The sequence below is a fragment of the Delphinapterus leucas genome, chromosome 10 (genome assembly GCF_059928025.1).
Source record: "Delphinapterus leucas isolate spDelLeu-1000000601 "Yukka" chromosome 10, BTC_Dleu_Yukka2, whole genome shotgun sequence".
NCBI lineage: Eukaryota > Metazoa > Chordata > Mammalia > Artiodactyla > Monodontidae > Delphinapterus > Delphinapterus leucas.
Genome location: NC_143138.1, coordinates 59,352,691 through 59,371,969, shown reverse-complemented (window position 1 = coordinate 59,371,969; position 19,279 = coordinate 59,352,691). Strand labels below are relative to the sequence as shown.

General features: G+C 35.7%; 1 protein-coding gene across 9 annotated transcripts in view; it reads left to right on the top strand.

The window, feature by feature from the left end:
- The window catches only part of NKTR (natural killer cell triggering receptor), a 48,361-nt gene that overhangs the window by 17,380 nt on the left and 11,702 nt on the right, over positions 1-19,279 (top strand). For 8 of the 9 annotated variants that reach the window (XM_022553816.3, XM_022553815.3, XM_022553814.3 and 5 more), the window contains 7 exons: positions 337-424; positions 9,447-9,476; positions 10,000-10,145; positions 11,349-11,571; positions 11,997-12,152; positions 18,333-18,420; positions 18,901-19,046. In XM_022553816.3, coding sequence (XP_022409524.1) covers positions 337-424; positions 9,447-9,476; positions 10,000-10,145; positions 11,349-11,571; positions 11,997-12,152; positions 18,333-18,420; positions 18,901-19,046 — 877 coding nt within the window. The remainder of the gene's footprint in view (positions 1-336; positions 425-9,446; positions 9,477-9,999; positions 10,146-11,348; positions 11,572-11,996; positions 12,153-18,332; positions 18,421-18,900; positions 19,047-19,279) is intronic. The other variant, XM_089919096.1, reaches the window with a different exon arrangement.

Here is a 19,279-nt window from a genome sequence, read left to right as displayed (position 1 = left end):
TTTTCTTGCTGGTTTTCCCTGAAAGTTAATAGTTTAAACATCATTTAGCCAAAGTATGTTACTACTAAAAGTGACTGTTCTAAGGCTGTTTGTATAAAAGTGTTAAATATATGTTCTTTTTTCTCAAGGCTAAGTAGTAAATAAGTAGCAGTTTTTGTTTTTGTTTTATGCTTTTATTTGATTAGTTAAAAGAATTTTTTTCAAAGTATTCAGTCAAGTATCTGTACTGACCAGAAGAGGAATTTCATCCTTTGCTTTCTATTTATTACTTTGAACATTGCACTTTAAAAGTGACTTATAATTGTAGACTGACAAATTTGTGTTTTCTTCAAACAGATGAAAACTTTATTCTCAAACATGACAGAGCGTTCCTTTTGTCAATGGCAAATCGAGGGAAACATACCAATGGTTCCCAGTTTTTCATGTGAGTAGGCATAATTCAGAGATGAGCTTTTTCTAAACAGAGAAGCGCTGTTCATGAGAAAGATGGTATCGTTAAACCAAGTTTAATGCTAGATTCTGTCAACTTGGGTTTTATTATGTTATAGTAATTGGTAAGCTCTAACAGCCACCTCAGCGGTAAGCATATATCCTGGATTTGAAGAATGGTACTTAAAAGGCGTAACTTAAAGATGTAAATTATTTTCAAAATATGTTGTCATCTTAAGAAAAGAAATTGGCTTTGACTTTTAACAAATTTGGGGGCTCAGATTACCAAATCTGGATTGGAGCATAAACCCTTGATGAACATTTAAAGCTTGTCCATGACTAGGACTGGATGTGCCCTTGGCATGGAAAGCAGTTGGTTTGAGTAAACCATAGTATGGTTGCTTTTTCTCTAACTGTTGTTCTTTGAACCAGTTTGAGAGAGGTGCCATTGTTTTCTGACATTGTATAGAGATAAATGATTTGGTGTTCAGCCAGCATTGTTAACAGTCTTAAACTTTGTGAGATCTCTATGCGTAATTGAATTAACCCAATGTTGCTATCATTTCCACCAAAGTTTATGATATTATCACTTAGAAAACTTCAGAATGCTGAATTTGATGTTTAAAAAACAAACACCTTTACGTGTACGTGTATACACAACCAAAACCTTACTTATTTCTCATCTGAAAGACTTTTGGCATACTTTTAGTTATATTCTTATCTAAAGCTACTCCAAAACCTATTTTTATTATAATCCCATGGTATAAGATATGAAAGATAATTGGCTAGCATGGAGTTTAATGCTTTTGATTGGAAGTAAATCTCTGCAGTTATGCTATGTATATTGGAGAAATATTTTTCCATGGTTTGCCAGAAAAAAAATTTTGTCATCTTTCTGAATGGATGAGTATGAATGGCGCTTCCCTGTCTTTAAAGGAGTAAATTATTCATATAAAATAAATCTCACACTTTAAGTTTGTGTGAAAAATAGATTCCAACATGATCTGATAAAGTTCAGATAAGGGGCATTCTGTTCCTAAGAATGTCCTAAAAATGGAAAGCTGATAGAAGATGATAACGCTTGGAGTTGTGCAGGAAAAAAGGAAGGCCTAAAACAGTTATTCCTGTATCTTGTTTTGATCCCATAGAGTATTAGTTATTACCCTACTTTACTAGACTATTTTTCAATTCGTAACCTCCTTGAGGGCCAAAAAAAAAGTAGGGGGAAATATTTTGAAAAACTTGATGTAGAAGCTGTTTACTCTTTGATTGAGGTTTCCCATTTCCATTTTTAAGCTTATCTGAACTGTGAACATGATAAACTAATGATTCATTGGTCAAAAAGCTACCATCTGAGGGCTCTAAAGTTTCTTTTAGATTTCCTTTTTTATATCAGTACATTTAAATTTTTATTTATCAGGTAGCAGCAGCTTCTTCCCATTGTTATATACTAATTAGCTTATTTAGAAAATGTTAGAGTTAAAACCCGTGCACCTACATACATTAGTTAAAATCCAGTATATGAGATTCTCTCTTCAAAAAATTTAGAGTATCTTGTTTTTATGTTATTTACTACTCGCTTAAGCCTTTTCTAGAAATGTTTAGTATCAAATAAAATTAAAGCCGTGTCTGTTTTCTACGTATCTTAATTTTACATTAGACTATTTTTTGACAAGGAATACCAAATTAAAATTTTAACATCTGTAAATTAGTATTAAATTTTTTAACCTTGTTTTCATAATTAACTGATTGTAGATGGCACTAAAATCACTGTGAACTTGTGATTGAAAGAAAATTTTCTACTTTTAGTTTGACATTTACTTCTGGAAATGAGTTTTCAGTTAAAAGCAATCTTGGAAGTAAACATTTTTGCACCCATTTTTGCAAAAAAATCCTTCTCTCTCTCTTTTTTTTTTTTAAGAAGTTTTTATGCGTGTGCTTTTTTTTATGTGAGCTAAAAGTACCAATTCCTCAGGGGTTGCAGGATAAAATAAAACTAATGTTCACTTTGCTAAACAAAATGTTTCTTTGCTTTTATAGAAGGGATAGGTAAAATGGAGATGGTAGCCCATGAAAGAAATATCTTTGAAAGTCTATGTCTTACAAGCCCAAATTCTTTTGGAATTGGAAGTAGTAGAAAAGTATAATGTACTATCTTCAAATTGTATAGATGACCACAGATAATCGCTCTAAAAGTTGAGGTTCTGAGGGTTGATGGTCACTGAGCTGTCTGAAGGCTTCCCAGGGGTGGCTTCTGTGTTTCATCCTCCTCCCACAGCTCTTCCTGTGGCACCTTGAGCAGCAGTTCTGCAGTCTGAAAAAGAAAGGGTAGTGTGAGAATGGATCATAAAACGCCAAGAACTGCCTTTATAGTTCCAGTTTTATAGGCTTATTAATAAGGACTTTTAACATATCCTTGCAAAATTGTGTTTGTAGTTTATGCTATACGTCTGTTACCTTGTAATTCTAAGGAGTAAATTTGATGCAGTTAGTGTGGGTACTTGAGCAAAATGTTCCTCAGGAATTCTTGAGCAGTAACTATTGTGCTCAAGAATAACTATTGTGCTTTGTGCAATAACTATTGTCTTCATTACTTAAAACATTTAAAACCTCCCCTTCCTAAGGCATATACATCATCTTATTAAACATATTTTTGTATATATTGCTTTCTTTGGGTGGAAAAATTATGTGTGTGATAAAAACCAGATTATCTTCTATAAAGCTATTTGTAATTTTTACAGTAACTACTTTTATCTACTACTATATTAGTCATAGTGATTTTGCTTTTAGGGGCCTAAATAGAAGAAAACTAATTGTTTTTGGAATAGTACTTCTCAAGAAACGTGAAAGAAGTGAAATATGGCACTATCCCCATGAGTCACTGAGGAAGTAATGGTTTGTTCATGCTGAGCTATTTTTGAAGGAATTCAAAGAACTGGGACCAGAGTAGTAACCAGGTTAACTGGGTCCTTGTTATTTATTTTTTAGGCCAAAGACTAGGAAGAAGCCACAGCAGAAGCTATAGGATTACAAAGTTTTAGACTAGAAAAGAATTTAGAGATCCTTTGTTCTATAGATAATGGTGAGTAAGGAAGAAAAGACATATGCAGCCCAGGTTATAGGAGTTTTACTCATAATCCTAAAGAAATTGATAGCTAGAAAGAGAATGCTGCACACTGTAAGCTACGTAGGTTTATTGACCGGTCTGCTCTGAATTTATTTATTTATTTTATTTTATTTTACTTCATTCTACTCTACTTTATTTTATTTTTATTTTATTTTATTTTATTTACCTCGCTGCGCGGCTTGTAGGATCTTAGTTAGCTCCCTGACCAGGGATTGAACCCGCGTCCTCGGCAGTGAGAGCGGAGTCCTAATCACTGGACCATTGGGGGATTCCCCTGAATTTATTTTAATTTTAGTAAGTTTTAGACACTGCAAGCATTGCTGGAGAATAATATGACACGTAGGAAAGCATTTTTCTTTTCCTTCGGCTGTCAGTCATGACAGTCTGTTAATTCTGACTCTGATTTTCATTGTCTTTATTTTCATTCATCAAAAGGATAAAGAAGATACTGCCTAAAGTAATCATTAAAAAGATTAGTTAGGTGATTTATAGCTTTGTATTAAATAACTATTCTCCTGGGTTAGAGCACTAACCTAGCTATCAGGAAGCCTTGTATCTAGTCTTACTTAACTCTGGGTTAGAGCACTAACCTAGCTATCAGGAAGCCTTGTATCTAGTCTTACTTAACTATATACCTTGAGTTAGTTTTGTTTTTCCTTTTCTGTTTGTAAAGTATCTACCCCACTTTCAAATATAAAGTAGACATTTTGGTGTGAAAATGCAGACATAAAAGGAAGAAAGTGTTTTGTAGGTTGATCCTAAGTTTCTGAATATGTGGAATGATTTATATGTAAATATTGTCTCTCCTAAAGGAAATAGTTGTAATTGCTTAATTTTCATCAGTCTGAAAGGTGCTGCAAAGAAACTCTGGCTCATCTTGCCTAAATTGGCTGCAGTCTCTTCGTCGGCTGCTGTTAGAACATGTTTGAGTGGCGGTTGCTGTCGTCTCCCTTGGCTTAGTCTGTGCAGGCCTCATATCACAACCAGGGAATGAAAAGACCCATAGAGCCTTGGAGAACAGGCTCTGTCGTTGGCCACTGTTAGTGGTCATGATAATTATAAAAATACAAGAAAATAAGATAATGTCGAAAAGTCAAACTTTGAACTTTAAACAAAAAGTGTGTGTTGAATTTTAACAGTCATAAATAGGACTGTGGGAGGAAAACGTAAGTTCTAGGATATATTCTATGTCATTTAAGAATGGCTACTTACCTGAATGGGAGAGAAGTGCTGATCGTTTCAGAGTAGCAGAGCAAGGGAAGCTGAGGGGTGGTTTGGTTTTAAGGGCTTTATAAAGCTATATTGATATTTTTGGGGTAGCAAAAGTAGATTTGGGGTAGAAATCTTTTTCCCTTCACATATTCATGAATTTGTGTGAGAAGAAATGCTAGTAAGTGTTAATAACCTGAGAAGTTCTGGCTTTTTTCTGTACTTTTTGGGGGGTAATACCTTCATATGTTAATTTCAAGATTTTTTCATGAACAGATTTCACGACACTTAACCATAATCCATCGTCTCTGGATATTAAGTGTCATCCCTAACATCCAGTCTTAATATTACTTAGTGTTTGTGTGACATTTGTGTTAGCAACCTGGAAGGAATTTTGTATCTCATGGTGTTTGGTGTGTGTTATGTTCATGTTAGTGCTGAATTTTTTAAAGCTGTTTTATTTTGGTGACTTATGGAACAATAGGTAGAGCACTGTAACGTGGCTTGGTTAGTTTCCGTTGCCCTTACATGAGCTTTGTCACTCTGTACAAATTGGTGCCTCTTACGGGTGTGATAGTTTCAGGAGTTGAAGGGAAAAATTGCATGTTAAAGCCTGCTTAAGACAGAAATAGGTTGTCTTTGTTTCCTTCTCTCATACTACTTTACAACTAGAATCAGTTTTTTTTTTACAACATTCATTGGAAACACCACATTATTTAAAACATTTTTTTGACAGTAATTCATGTATCAATGCCTTTATAAGAAATTAAAGCTATTTTTAAATATTTTAAGATTTAATATATCCAAAACCCCTATAAAGAATTTTGTCCACTGTATGTAATACAGGTTTTGGTCTGAATAGTAACAGATATGTTTAAAGTTTAATCGAATTAAAATTGGTCAGACAGTGTATATTCATTGAACAAAAAATTTTCATAATGGAGAAAATCAGATTAGACAGGAAAAGAAAGTACTGTGGCCAAGATTTGACAGCATACTTTTTCTTATACTTATATCTCTCTTGCCTTTTTATCCTTTGAGAAGATCCTTAAAATTCTAGGTATGCTGCCTTATTATTTTATTATTATTATTATTTTCAGTTCCTTAACAACTATAAGAGTGTATGTAATGGCAGTGAACAGAAGCTGCAGTCTAAACATTTGGTCATTAACTGCTGATGGTAATCTGTTTTGATGTGTGACCAAAAAAGCTTTCAAATGTAGAAACATGAAAGGTACTTTAATTGTTTGAAGTGAATTAGTAAAAAAAGTTCCCTGAAATTTTGTTTTAAGTCTCTTAACTCAGTTCTTTCCATTGAAATTTTTGATTTCTACTGCTAGTAACTGCTCCTGGGCATTCAGATTTTTTACTTATGAATGTATTCAGGATACATTATTCTCTTTTTGAGAAGGATGTTAGTTGATGACTTAGCCAGTTTCTGTGATTTGTAAAGCGATATATAATGTTTTGTTTCTAGCTATTATTCACACTCTGGTGTTACAATATTAGGGACCTGAGCAGATTCCCACTTAAACTACAATGCTTTTCTTAAACATAATTCATCTCTACATACATATCCTATGTGAAAGAAAATTTAGAGCCCTCCTTTTTAAAAAGCTTTCTTGCTTTGCATAAAACTTGAAAGTATTTAATTTCAAAGTTATATTGATATTAAAACATAGATTCAGTCTTGTCTTAAAAGTGTATTACAATTTATTTCTTGCCATTTTTGTGTAAAATTTACAGAAAGAGTGTTACACCGTGCGCTCCAAAGGTAATGTCTCATTACTCTAAGGCTCTCTCTTTTTCTTTCTTTGCCTTTATCTCTTTAATCCTGTTGTTATGTGCATTGAACCATTTTAAGAAAAAAAACTTTCTGCTTGATCTGTGGCAGCAGTACATGTAAAACAAGTATGTTTTATTGTTCATGGTTAATCCTGGGAAGTATAATTTTAATTTCAGTGGCTTGTTACCACCTAGTTCCCACACATCTTGGGGGGTGGGTTATATTGTATATAATGGTTTAGATCTCATTTCAGTACAGAACTGTTAATTTCTGTATAAGGCCGAAAGCTGCTTTGATAATGGTAAATATATATATGTAGATTGTTTTTTGGAGTAACAGTGATACTTTTCAGTTTCTAAGATTTACAAGGTTTAAATGTGCATATATTTTTGAAGCAGATTCATAGGTGAGGGAAACTAGAAAATCAGTGTTTGAGTGACAGGAGAAAATGGAAATGTGAAAATATTGAAAGCTTTTCTAATTTGAAGTGTTCTTGTGGTTGTTTCTCCTTTAGGTATGTTTTCATAAGCATGTATAAACTTACATATTTATGATAGTCTCTGGCCTTAAGGTCTTAACTTACTGAGCATATGTTACCACTGCCTGGGTCTTTACAGCTGTATAGTTTTGAAACATCAGTGCAATTAAGAGTTGGTGGGATGAGATCTCTTTGCCCATTTTAGTAGAATTGAAGGGCTTGGACCGAGCATATCATTTCCCCCTGCCCATCAGCCCAGTGCCAGCAAGCTTGCTTTACATTGGAATTTCTACTCTTAGAGTGTGGGCTGAGAACCCCAGGGGGCTTTTGTTAAGATACTTTCAGTATTCTTATTATGTAGTCTAACCCAACTAAAGCATAAATTTGTACTTCTGCATCCTGAATGCAGATGCAAGTAATGGACTTAATTATTCCCACCAGTTTAGGCACAGTCGGCCAGTTGATATTTGTCCTTGAAAGAATTGCTCTTGTCTTCATTTGTTTTCTTCACTACTGCACTAAAGGACCAAGTTTGTCTTCAGTTTTCATTTGAATTAAAAACAAAACTTGAGCCTGTCCATAAAGGTTCTATCCTCAAATTGAGTTTCAAGTATTATGTTGCTGCATCACTGCAGTTAGCTCAGATGTTTTAATCTCACTATTTGCTCCAAAGGTTTGCTCTAAGGTGGTTTTCATAGCACTCCTGTTAGCCAGGATGCAAATTGAATTGGGTTGTTTGTGTTTTAAGACTATCTGTAGGCTTTTCCCCATTACCAGAATATCTGAGAATTGTGAGAGAAAGGTCCAAGGAAGAGGAATATATCTAATCAATAAATCATTGTTTTCACTACTGCATGTTTGAGACTGATCCCTTATATTGTAGAACATTTTTACCTTTAAAATTTCTACCTCTTTCCATCTTTCATACAGTGGAATCACTGTCTAGCGTATGTACTAACTTCTTACTATGTTTACTGTGCTTGGTAAAGTTTTTTAATTATGGGAAGCACAATTCTATCTTAAAGTTCTTGTCCAAGGTAATTTCGGGATGCTAGTTTCATGATTTAAGCATCAGTGACTCACCAGTTTGCAAGATTTTCTTCTTTCTTTCTTCTGCCTGTTTTTATCCGTTTTTATTGTTACATTGGCTTAAACTACCACTTCTCAATCTTCTAAGGAAAATTTGAGACTAGTGGTTTTAAAACTCAAGATTCCCTTTAAAATTCTGGCACTTCTTGAGTTGATATTTTAATTTTTTAAAACTAAATTCGGTAGTGCTTTTACAGAACTGAATATTCTTAATGTAAGTATAAGTGTTACATTTCCTGGTAGAATGATTTTTAGCATTGTTGTGAAGGTTAAAATTGTGTTTTACTGGCTTAACGTTTCATAGAATTGCCTTAAAATGAGTATAAAAATTGGTAAGGGAGCTTCTAGTACAATTGACTGCCTTAACATGGCCTGATAATCCAGTGACCTTTCTCTCAAATATTATTTCTCTTTCTTATAAACTAAGATGTTTGTGATAGATACTTCTGAGTCTAGTTATCTGCTTTTGAATTTTTTCCCACTGTAATTCACATAGTCTGAAGATCTGTGAAAGTGTTATGGGAAAACTAGCTTGGGTTCAAAACATCTTAACCAAATATACCCCATAAGACTTCCCAAGAGTGACTGCCAGTTTGTGACTATAGAAGCAGCCGGTTGGGTGTTTTCTGGGCCATGGAAATTTGAAGTGTCTATGATGTCATGATTACTTAGTTTGCTGTCAGAGTGTTAGCAGATTGAAGGTTTGCTCCCTACTGCATTTTCAGAGTTGCTGTGAGTGGCAGAGGGTCACCTTAGGTGAAGGAAGAGGGGCAGGAAGTTCTGAAAACAGGACTCCTGAGGCCTACCTCCATCTGCCTGCCTAAAAGATGCAGACTGACTCAGTATGAAAAATAATGAATAGAAAAATCCATTTAAGTATGTGGGGCAAGTGTTAAGTGTTGATCACACTTCTTTCCATAAGCAAATGGCTAGGTGTTTTTTATTCTTGTTTAATTATCTTGATAAATTTTGAGTTTGTTGTTGTTGTCATTGTTTTGGATTTGAGAATAACTTTAATTTTAATGTATATTTATGCTGTGTATTTCAAACCTGTATCACATATATGTATACATATATAGTCTTCATGTTGGAGAGAGATATGAGTTTGTAATTCATTATAATCTTGAGGGTTTTTTTAAATCAGTAAAATGACTACTGTTGCTGTTTTTAAGCTTATTAAGTTCAGGTGTGTATCATGTTTAACTTTTTCCCCTATCTTTTTATCTTTACCTCTTTGTCCTCTACATGCTGTGATTTAAACCCTTCTGCTCTGTTCACCTGAACACCTGGTTTTTGCCATCTTCTTTATGTTGATGTTTGTTACACAGTACCACAAAACCTGCTCCACACCTGGATGGGTAAGAGTTATGTTCTTTTTATCTTGGAGAGGTGTTTGGGTGGCCAGTTCAAGACAGATTAGACCATGGGTGAACCCTCAAGGGGGCGCTCTTGATCTCTGGGTTAATCTCCTAGCCGAGCTCTTCCTAAGGATCACAGGGTGCAGTAGTCTTGAGACCTCTCATGTCACTGAAGGGGTCTTTGCGTGGGCTCATGGGTGAACTTCTCAGGCATGCGCTCTTGAGTGACCCTGTAAGGATGGTGTCTGAGTATCAAGTGCAATCTGATTGTTATCAGACTCTTTACTATAAAATAGTTAAGAACCATTGTTTTTAAGGCAGAAAACTAAGGCCCAGTTTGAGATTTTTTTTTTTTTCCTTTTATGAAGCAGAAGTTCTAATTCCCTTCTAGTTGCTTCATACATCAAACACTTCGCTCTTATTTTCAGGTCTGTGGATATGTCATTGATAACAGTTGTCTTGATTACTGCTCATGGCTTAATTATCGTCAAAACAATTTTTTCTTGAATTTGTATTGCAACAGGGTGCATGTTGTCTTTGGACTAGTTATTTCCGGTTTTGAAGTAATCGAACAAATTGAAAATCTGAAAACTGATGCTGCAAGTAGACCTTATGCAGATGTGCGAGTTATTGACTGTGGGGTGCTTGCCACGAAGTCAACAAAAGACGGTAAGAGTGTTTTGGGGGTAGAGGGAGCTAGGATGCAGGTAACACATGTTGAAGACTGTAACTTAAAGATACCTCCTAGATTTCAGTAGTGGAAGAAACTCCTACGAGTAGTATAGCAATAGCCCTGATGCCTCTATATCATACCCTGTATCCAACCCATCAGGGAATCTTTTCAAATCTGACCTTTTCTTTTTACTTCCCCTGCTGTCAGCGTGGTCCAAACCCAGGTATCTTTTACAAGATAGCAATAGCCTCATTACTGTTCACTTTGCCTCTGTCCTTGCTCCTCTGTAATCTTTTCTCAGCAATGATAGCTTCCTGACTGGTCTCCTTGCTTACACTCTTGGCCCTCTACAGTCCTCAGCAGCAACCAGAGCCATCTTCTCCAAGGGCTCCCTCTCCATCAGCCAAAGCTAAAGTCTTTACAGTGGTCTGTAAGGGATTCGGGCTTTCTACTGTTTCTCTGATCTCTCTTTCCCCTCATTCATTGTCTTGCCAGCACGTTGACCTTTATTCAGACATGTCAAGCGCTCAGGGACTTTGTGCTGGCTGTTCCTTCTCTCTGGAATACTCTTCGTTCAGATACCTGCATGACCCCCTCCCTCACTTCCTTCAGGCTTCTGCTCAAATGTTATCTTAAATTACCTCGACTTTCCCTGTTCCCTTTACCCTGCCTTTACTTCCCCCTTCTTTTAGCATTTATCATTTGTCATATTATGTAGTTGCTTATTTTCTTCTCTGACCCAACTAGAATATATACTTCATGAGGGCTTTGTTACCTTACAATCTCACCAGCAAATTGTATTATCAACTTGAAAAAAAAAGTTTATTTAAATTTTGTTTTTACGTAAAATAGATAGCTAGTGGGAAGCAGCCACATAGCACAGGGAGATCAGCTCAAGGGGTGGGATAGGGAGGGTGGGAGGGAGGGAGATGCAAGAGGGAAGAGATATGGGGACATACGTATATGTATAACTGATTCACTTTGTTATAAAGCAGAAACTGACACACCATTCATTGTAAAGCAATTATATTCTAATAAAGATGTTAAAAAATATTAAAACTAAAAAAAGAATAAATAAATTTTGTTTTTAGTTTTCTTTATACAAAACATGTTTTACAATACTTGATAATCACATTTTTTACTCTGAAACATAGGCACTGAAATGCAGTACTAATATTTTTGTTAATATTTCTTAAAAGTTTTTGAGAAAAAAAGGAAGAAACCAACTCATTCAGAAGTCTCGGATTCCTCTTCCAATTCCTCTTCCTCTTCCGAATCATCCTCAGAAAGTGAAATTGAACATGAGAGAAGCAGAAGAAGGAAACATAAGAGGAGGCCAAAAGTTAAACATTCTAAAAAGAGACGAAAGGAAGCAAGCAGTTCAGAAGAGCCAAGGAATAAACATATAATAAGCCCAAAAGGGTAAGTGTGAAACACCAAGGTGATGTTACCTAAGAAACAAACACCCTGGAATGGGGAAAGTATGTGTGATTCTGTAAACTTAGCTTTGTTACCTATTGTTGAAAAGGATAGCATTTTGTGGACTTCAAATTGAAATCTAGCAAATCAAGGGTAGCACAGATGTTTCATATAAAACATTTACGCGTTTGCAGGTGAGAAAAGAAAAAAGGATCATTTGGCAATTCTTATCAGAATTTAAGTGCTGTGGCTTTTTCACTGCATTGATGTTTTATATGTTCTCTTTATGACAGTTGTGTAAACCTTTTTAGTGAGCTTTGTAAGGTATCAGTACTTTCGCTGCTAATTATATTATTATATTATTTAATATTATTATAAAATGCAGACATTACACATCTTAATTGGTGATTCGGTTTGTTCTCTCTAAGTCACTCTGAGAGGAGTGATACCAATGAAAAAAGGTGTATCGATTCAAATGCTAAAAGGGAAAAGCCTGTGGTGCGCCCAGAAGAGATTCCTCCAGTGCCCGAGAACCGATTTTTACTAAGAAGAGACATGCCTCTTGTCACAGTGGAGCCTGAACCGTAAGGATGATTAACCTACATGTTTTCGTTTCTCAGACTGGTGATTCTGTTAGCTCATTGCAGGTCCACACTCATTTATTGAGCATGACCCATAGTCAGAGCACTTTGAAATATACTGGGGGAGATATTGGATTCGTAAATGGCATGTACCCTACCTTTCAAAATTCATATTCTGCTGGTAGAGAGAGGGGGTTTGGCAAGTTGATCGGGGAAAAGTTCTTAGTGGAGATCTGGAAAGATTTCATTACCAGTCTCATTTACTTGGCCTTTCATTAGAGGTGAGATTTTGGTTGTCAAAACAGGGTTAGTTGAACTCTTTGGATCCAATCGAGTGATAAAACATACTCCAGTTTATAGTGCAAAATTATTGCGTGATGACTGGGGATAAAATTTAGTCCCATACGTTACTGTTGTTAACTTGCTCAGTGATAAATCCTCTATACTGGAAAAACTAACAGGTAGCTTTAGATTTGGTCTCAAAAAATAGTAACTAATGTATTTTGTGTGTTAGACTCAAGTTTAGAATTGTTAAGGGAAATATATGAATAGAAATACCATAAAGTGGTTGGTGTAATTGACACGTTTCCTATGAAGAGTTAATATTGAAGCCTGAGAAGTTATGCACACGTCCCTCTTCACAATCAAGTCTCTTGATTGTGGTTATTGTTTAGTTCATTAGATATTTTAAAATTCTGTGTTTTCTCATTTTAAAAAGCTATTATGAAATGGGATGTATCTTTGAACTAATAGCTTAACATACTGATGTTTTCATTTTTAAAAATTGAATATTCTCTTTATGACAGTTGTGTAAACCTTTTTAGTGAGCTTTGTAAGGTATCAGTAGTTTTGCTGTTAATTATATTATTATATTATATATAATATTATATATTGTGAACAAATTTTAGTGGGATCCTTCTTTCTGAAAATATAAGGCACCATTCATTGATCAAATCCATTTGGTTTTCAGAAGGTAGGAAACTTGAAAGGTCAGTTTTAGTGTCATCTAGCAGGGGTTGGCAAACTATAGTCATCCATGGGCTAAATTCGGCCTATTGCCTGGTTTTGTACAGCCCATGAGCTAAATGTGTTTTTTATGTTTTTAAATGTTTGTGGAAAAAAATCAAAAGAATAATATTTTGTGACATGTGAAAATTACATGAAATTCAAATTTCAGTGTCTGTAAATAAAGTTTTACTGGAACACAGCCACATCCGTTTGTTCACTATTTTTCTTGGGCAGTTTTTGTGTTACAGCAGCAGAATCAAAGAGTTGCAGAGAGTTTGTATGTGGTGCTCTCATCGCTTTATGTGCTCTTCAGTGCACTACACATCACAGTGATGCACTTATAACTCTCCAGTATTTTAGGTGCTACACATAAAATCCATCTGTGTGGAAAGATATTTTCAGAGATGGAGTATGTAAAAATCTCATTACAGATCCGCATTACCAGAAGAACAGTATTAACATTATCTGCTTTGACAGGGGATACTGAACCCTAGTTAAATGAAGTGAAGTGTTATTCTCCCTGAAAAAGAATTCCACTCTCCTTAGTAGATCTGTGTCACAAAAATGATACTTTCTAATTTCATTGATAAAACATTTGTGAAGACTTGTTTTCTTTTTGTTACATAGTCATCTTAATTTTCTTCTTGGCCTAAAAATCCTAAAATATTTACTCTTGGACTCTTTTCTTAAGAAAAAGTTTGCCGACCCCTGTTATCTGGTATTTTTAAAGTAGTTTATACCACTGTCTTGTATTTGTGGTTGAATATTGCTAGTAAGTTTATTTGGTCATCACTCTTCTTTGGTTACATAACATCTTTGGAACTTATATTCTGCAGAATTATTTTAAATCATAATTGGCAGGTAGTTGTGTCATACAAAGATAGCAAGTTGATCTATTTCATTAGAATGTTTGAGATTCGATCAGTTGTTTGGGAGCTAGAATTGTGTGCTAAGAATGCAAGGTATGCAAGGATAAGAAACAGGGGCTGTCAACCTTAGTGAGCTTGCCACCTTACTGAATTTACCAGCAGTTAAGCTCATTATCACTTATAATTCACTTAGCAAAAGCTGGGTTCCACACTTGCTCTAATTCATTTGTCCTCATCTTCAGCTGCACTTCAGAGTAATTTGGCAAGCTTTTAAAAATACCAGTTTCTGGGCCATACAGCAGATTAAATCAGAATGTTGTGGGGAGGAGGTAGAGGGTGGCAGCATTTGGATCAGCATCTAAAAGGTTCCCCGGTGAACATTAATTTGTGCCGAACACTTAATAGGCAAGTCATTTGGTTCAGTGCTTTGTTCTTCATGAGGAAAACGAGGTTAACAATTGCCTGCCAAGAGTCCCTGTTACATCTCTCATTGTGAGAATCAAATGATGTCATGAATATGAAATGACCGAAAAGACTATAATATACTTTTTAGTCAAGGTTTTCTTATAGTAATATTGTATGTTTATCTGGAGCCAGATTCCTGGTTGGGAAAACCCTATAAAATGGTTATAAGAGTCAAGTTTAATTTCTTTCCGTGACCTTGGGCAACATTTTTAACCTCTTAATCTTAAAATTCTTTGTCTTTAAAATGGAGATGATAATAGTACCTACCTCATAGTGTTGTTATGAGAATTAAATGAACTAATGCCTCTAAAACACTTATTAACAACCAGCAATGAACAATCTGAAAAGGAAATTGAGAAAGTAATTCCATAAAATAACATCTAAAAGAATAAAATACTTAGGAATAAATTAAATCAAGGAGGTGAAAGACTTGTACAATGAAAACTATAGGTATATATCTAAAATACTGCTGAAAGAAATTAAAACCTAAATAAGTGGAAAGACATTCTATGTTCATGGATTGGAAGGCTTAATATTAAGATGTCAGTACTACTCAGAATGAGCTATGGGTTCAGTCAAATTCCAGTAGACTTTGCAGAAATGGAAAAGTCAGTGTCCAAGTTTGTATAGAATTGCAAGGTGTCCCAAATAGCTGAAACAATCTTGAGGGAGAAAGACAAAGTTGGAGGACTCATATGTCCTGATTTCAGAATTTACTGCAAAGCTGCAGTCATCAAAATAGTGTGGTATCTAATAAGAACCTGCTGTGTAAAAAAATAAAATAAAATTCAAAAAAAAAATAGTGTGGTACTGGCATAAGGATAGACATAGAGACCAATGGAATAGAATTGAGAGTCCAGAAATAAACCCATACATCTATGGCCATTAGATTTTTTTTCCCCAGTGTCATTTATTATATTGACCTCTGGTTAGTACCTCAGTGGCGTGTGGATTAGGTGAGCAGTGTGAGTCTCCGAGAGGATGGGCATAGTGGACACTGAGAACATCCGATATCTGGTCCCCCGTGATTGAGGTTCAGACCCTGAAATATGGGACCTACTCATGGTCTGAGAGCCTCTGTAGCAGAAGAGAAAACTGGTGGATCATGAAAACTTTGGAGTATAGACCTATGTTATTTGTCCTTCATATTACTGTTTTATTTTAAAAAATTGGCTCCCAGGTGTCCAGAATTGGATTCATTATATTCCTTAGGTTCATGACACCTCTCATGACAGTGTCACCATTGGCTCATATACTGGCTCAAACATTGTTGACTTATACAAAAATTCAGATTTTTTCTTCTCTTGAGAAATTGAAGAATCCTCCAAAACATTGGTTCTGTTTCACTGCAAGGCAAAAATTAGTGGCTACTCAGAGTGCTGTCCCTATTCATACCAATCTCTGCTGTCTCCTGACCAAGAGAAGTTGAAGTATATCACTGGGCTTGAACTGTTATTCTTCAAGTGGAAGAATAATCAAGTGGAAAGTGAACTATTCTATTGTGTCCACTTCACTGATTTACATTACCTGCCTGTCAGCATTTGAGTTTGAGAACCCTGCTCTGGGGGGAAGCCCTTACTATATGCAAAGCACTGAACTAACAGTTTTTCATACATTATCTCTTTAATTCGTATAAATAAGTTGAAGTGTTATCTCTGTTTTACAAGTGTGAAAGCTGAAGCTCAAAGAGCTAAATAACTGGCCCAAGATGATAAAAATTCTAATTTTTGATGCTGAGATTCAAACTTTGCATGGCCATTATATTTTAGATAAGGGTGCAAAGTCCATTCCATGGAGAAAGAATAGTCTCTTCAATAAATGGTGCTGAGACACCTGGATTTCCACATGCAAAAGAATGAGGTTGGACCCTACCTCACATCATATGCAAACATTAACTCAAAATAGGTCAATGACCTAAATATAAGAACTAAAACCATAAAACTCTTAGAAGAAAACATAGGGGTAAACCTTCATGACCTTAGGTTCAGCAGTGGATTCTTATATTTGACACCAAAAGCATGAGCAAGAGCAACGAAAAGACAACTCATTTTAAAAATGGGCAAAGCACTTGAATAGACACTTCCCCAAGGAAGATGTACAAATGGGGAACAAACATGTGAAAAGATATTTAATATCATTAGTCGTTAGGAAAATGCAAATCAGACCCACAGTGAGATACCGTGTCTCACCTACTAGGACGACTGTAATTTAAAACAAAACCCCCCAAAACTAGTGTCGGTGAGGATGTGGAGAAAATTGGAATCCTCATACATTGCTAGGAGGAGTCTAAAATGATGCAGCTGCTGTGGAAAACAGTTTGGTGGTTCCTCAAAAAGTTAAACATGGATTTACCATGTAACTCAGCATGTCTACTCCTAGGTACATATCCAAAAGTATTGAAAATAGATTCAAACAGATACTTGTACTCCAGGGTTCATTGCAGCATTATTCACAGTAGCAAAAACGTGGAGACAACTCACACGTCCACCAACAGATGAATGGATAAACAAAATGTGGTGTATATATATATACAATGGAATGTTATTCAGCCATAAATTAGAGGTTACCAGAGGCTAAGGGAATGAGGGAAATGGAGAGGTATTGCTTAATAGGTAGAGTTTCAGGATGAAGTGATGAAGAAGTTTTGGAAAGATAGTAGTGATGGTTGCACAACGTTTTGAGTATAATTAATGCCATTGAATTGTACATTTAAAAATGGTTAAAATGGCCAATTTTATGTTATGTATTTTTACCCAATAAATATGTTTAAAATGCTTATTAATATAACGCCTGACACATAGTAAGTCCTCAATAAAAGCTAGCCATTATGTTAATCATAACAGGTACAAAACAAACTCAAGTATGAAAAGACTTCTCAGGCATGGAGGACTGTAGCTGCCATAAAAACTGTACTCTTAGAATCACCCATAAGATAAAGTAGCAGATTCAGAGCATTGAAGGAGGGGCAGCTTATAGTAAAGTGGGGTAGACAAACAAACTATTAAAAATATAAAATAAATGTGGTCCAGTGGGTAGGACTCTGTGCTCCCAGTGCAGGGGGCCCGGGTTCAATTCCTGGTCAGGGAGCTAGATCCCACATGCATGCCGCAACTGGGAGCCCGCATGCGGCAAGTAAAGAGCCCGCATGCCGCAACTAAAAGATCCCCCATGCCGCGAGTAAAGATCCGCGTGCCACAACTGAGACCCAGCACAGCCGAGATAAATAAATAAATATTTTTAAAAATATATATAAGATAAAATTTAAAACTGTTAAAAACACTTGAGCATTAGAGTCAACAATACCTCAGGATTCCCTAAGAACATTACTGTTTAGACAAGAGACATCTAAAAAAGGATTGTTTTGAAAGTAGTTCTGTACTTTAAAAGATTGATACTAGTATCGTGTATTTCTACTCAGTTGGGTTGCTTTTTTTTTTTTTTTTTTTTTTTTTTGCGGTACGCGGGCCTCTTACTGCTATGGCCTCTCCCGTTGCGAAGTACAGGCTCCGGACGCGCAGGCCCAGCGGCCATGGCTCACGGGCCCAGCCGCTCCGCGGCATGTGGGATCCTCCCGGACCGGGGCACAAACCCGCGTCGCCCGCATTGGCAGGCGGACTCTCAACCACTGCGCCACCAGGGAACCCCCGGTTACTTTTTTTTTTTAAGTTTTTGTATTTAAAGGATTTGCTTAGAAAATCAGGTTATATGGAGTGCCTCATTCTACAAAAGTGTTGAATCTAAATGAAGTGTTTTTGTATGATAGGAACATAAATTCTGCATTTAAACACTGAGAAAACTGCCTAGCATTTGCTTTTTATAAATTTTCAATCTTCTTTTCCAGGAAGATTCCTGATATTACACCCACTGTAAATGATCAGAAACCATCTGTTTCAAAGTCTGGACGGAAGATTAAAGGAAGGGGCACAATTGTATGTGTGTTAAAACTGGACTCTTTTCAAATTACTTATCTTAAGCGGTAAAATGTTTTTACCTCTAGGCAAAATCCTAGCTTTAATCTTAGGTATAGTCCAAAATCTGTCCAAGGAGCTAGTTGTATTCTGTATAGTTATGCTGTTAGATTAGTGTTTACTGCTGTGTTTGAATGGGTTTGAATATGAAATGAATGTGAAATAATCAGTATGCTGAGACATGTTAGTATATTGAATAATCTAGGCTAATGAGTATAACCATTAGGACTTCAAAGAGGAAATTGTTGTGTGTGATTACAGGTGAATCTCCAGCTTTCGCATTTTTTTTAGTTTGGCACAACTTCATACCATCTTCTTGGTACTTCAGTCGTTATTGCCTTTGAATGGCGTCAGATTGGGTCTTATACCTACCTCTGTCCTATAGCAGATTACAATTAAGAGATATTTTGAAGGCAGTCATTCCTAACTTTGTTTTTAAAGCGCTATCACACACCCCCAAGACCAAGACCCTGCTCCGAATCAGGTGACGATGAGAGCAGCGAAACGCCTCCTCACTGGAAAGAAGAAATGCAGAGATTGAGAGCGTATAGACCGCCTAGTGGAGAAAAATGGAGCAAAGGAGATAAGTAAGTATAAGTACAATCCTGTGTCCTCTATATTTTAAGTCTTAAGGGGATAGAGACATATTTCTGGACTTTTCACTAAATATTTACCTTTAAAATTAGACTGTGACCAAAGAGAATATATTTGGGAATGCTTGGTGAAATGGGAAGAGGGCCGCTTGACTTTGGGTGCTTTTAAATCAAAATTCTGTTTTCCCTCACAAGACTATAACTCTCCTGAATTTCTTAAAGATTTC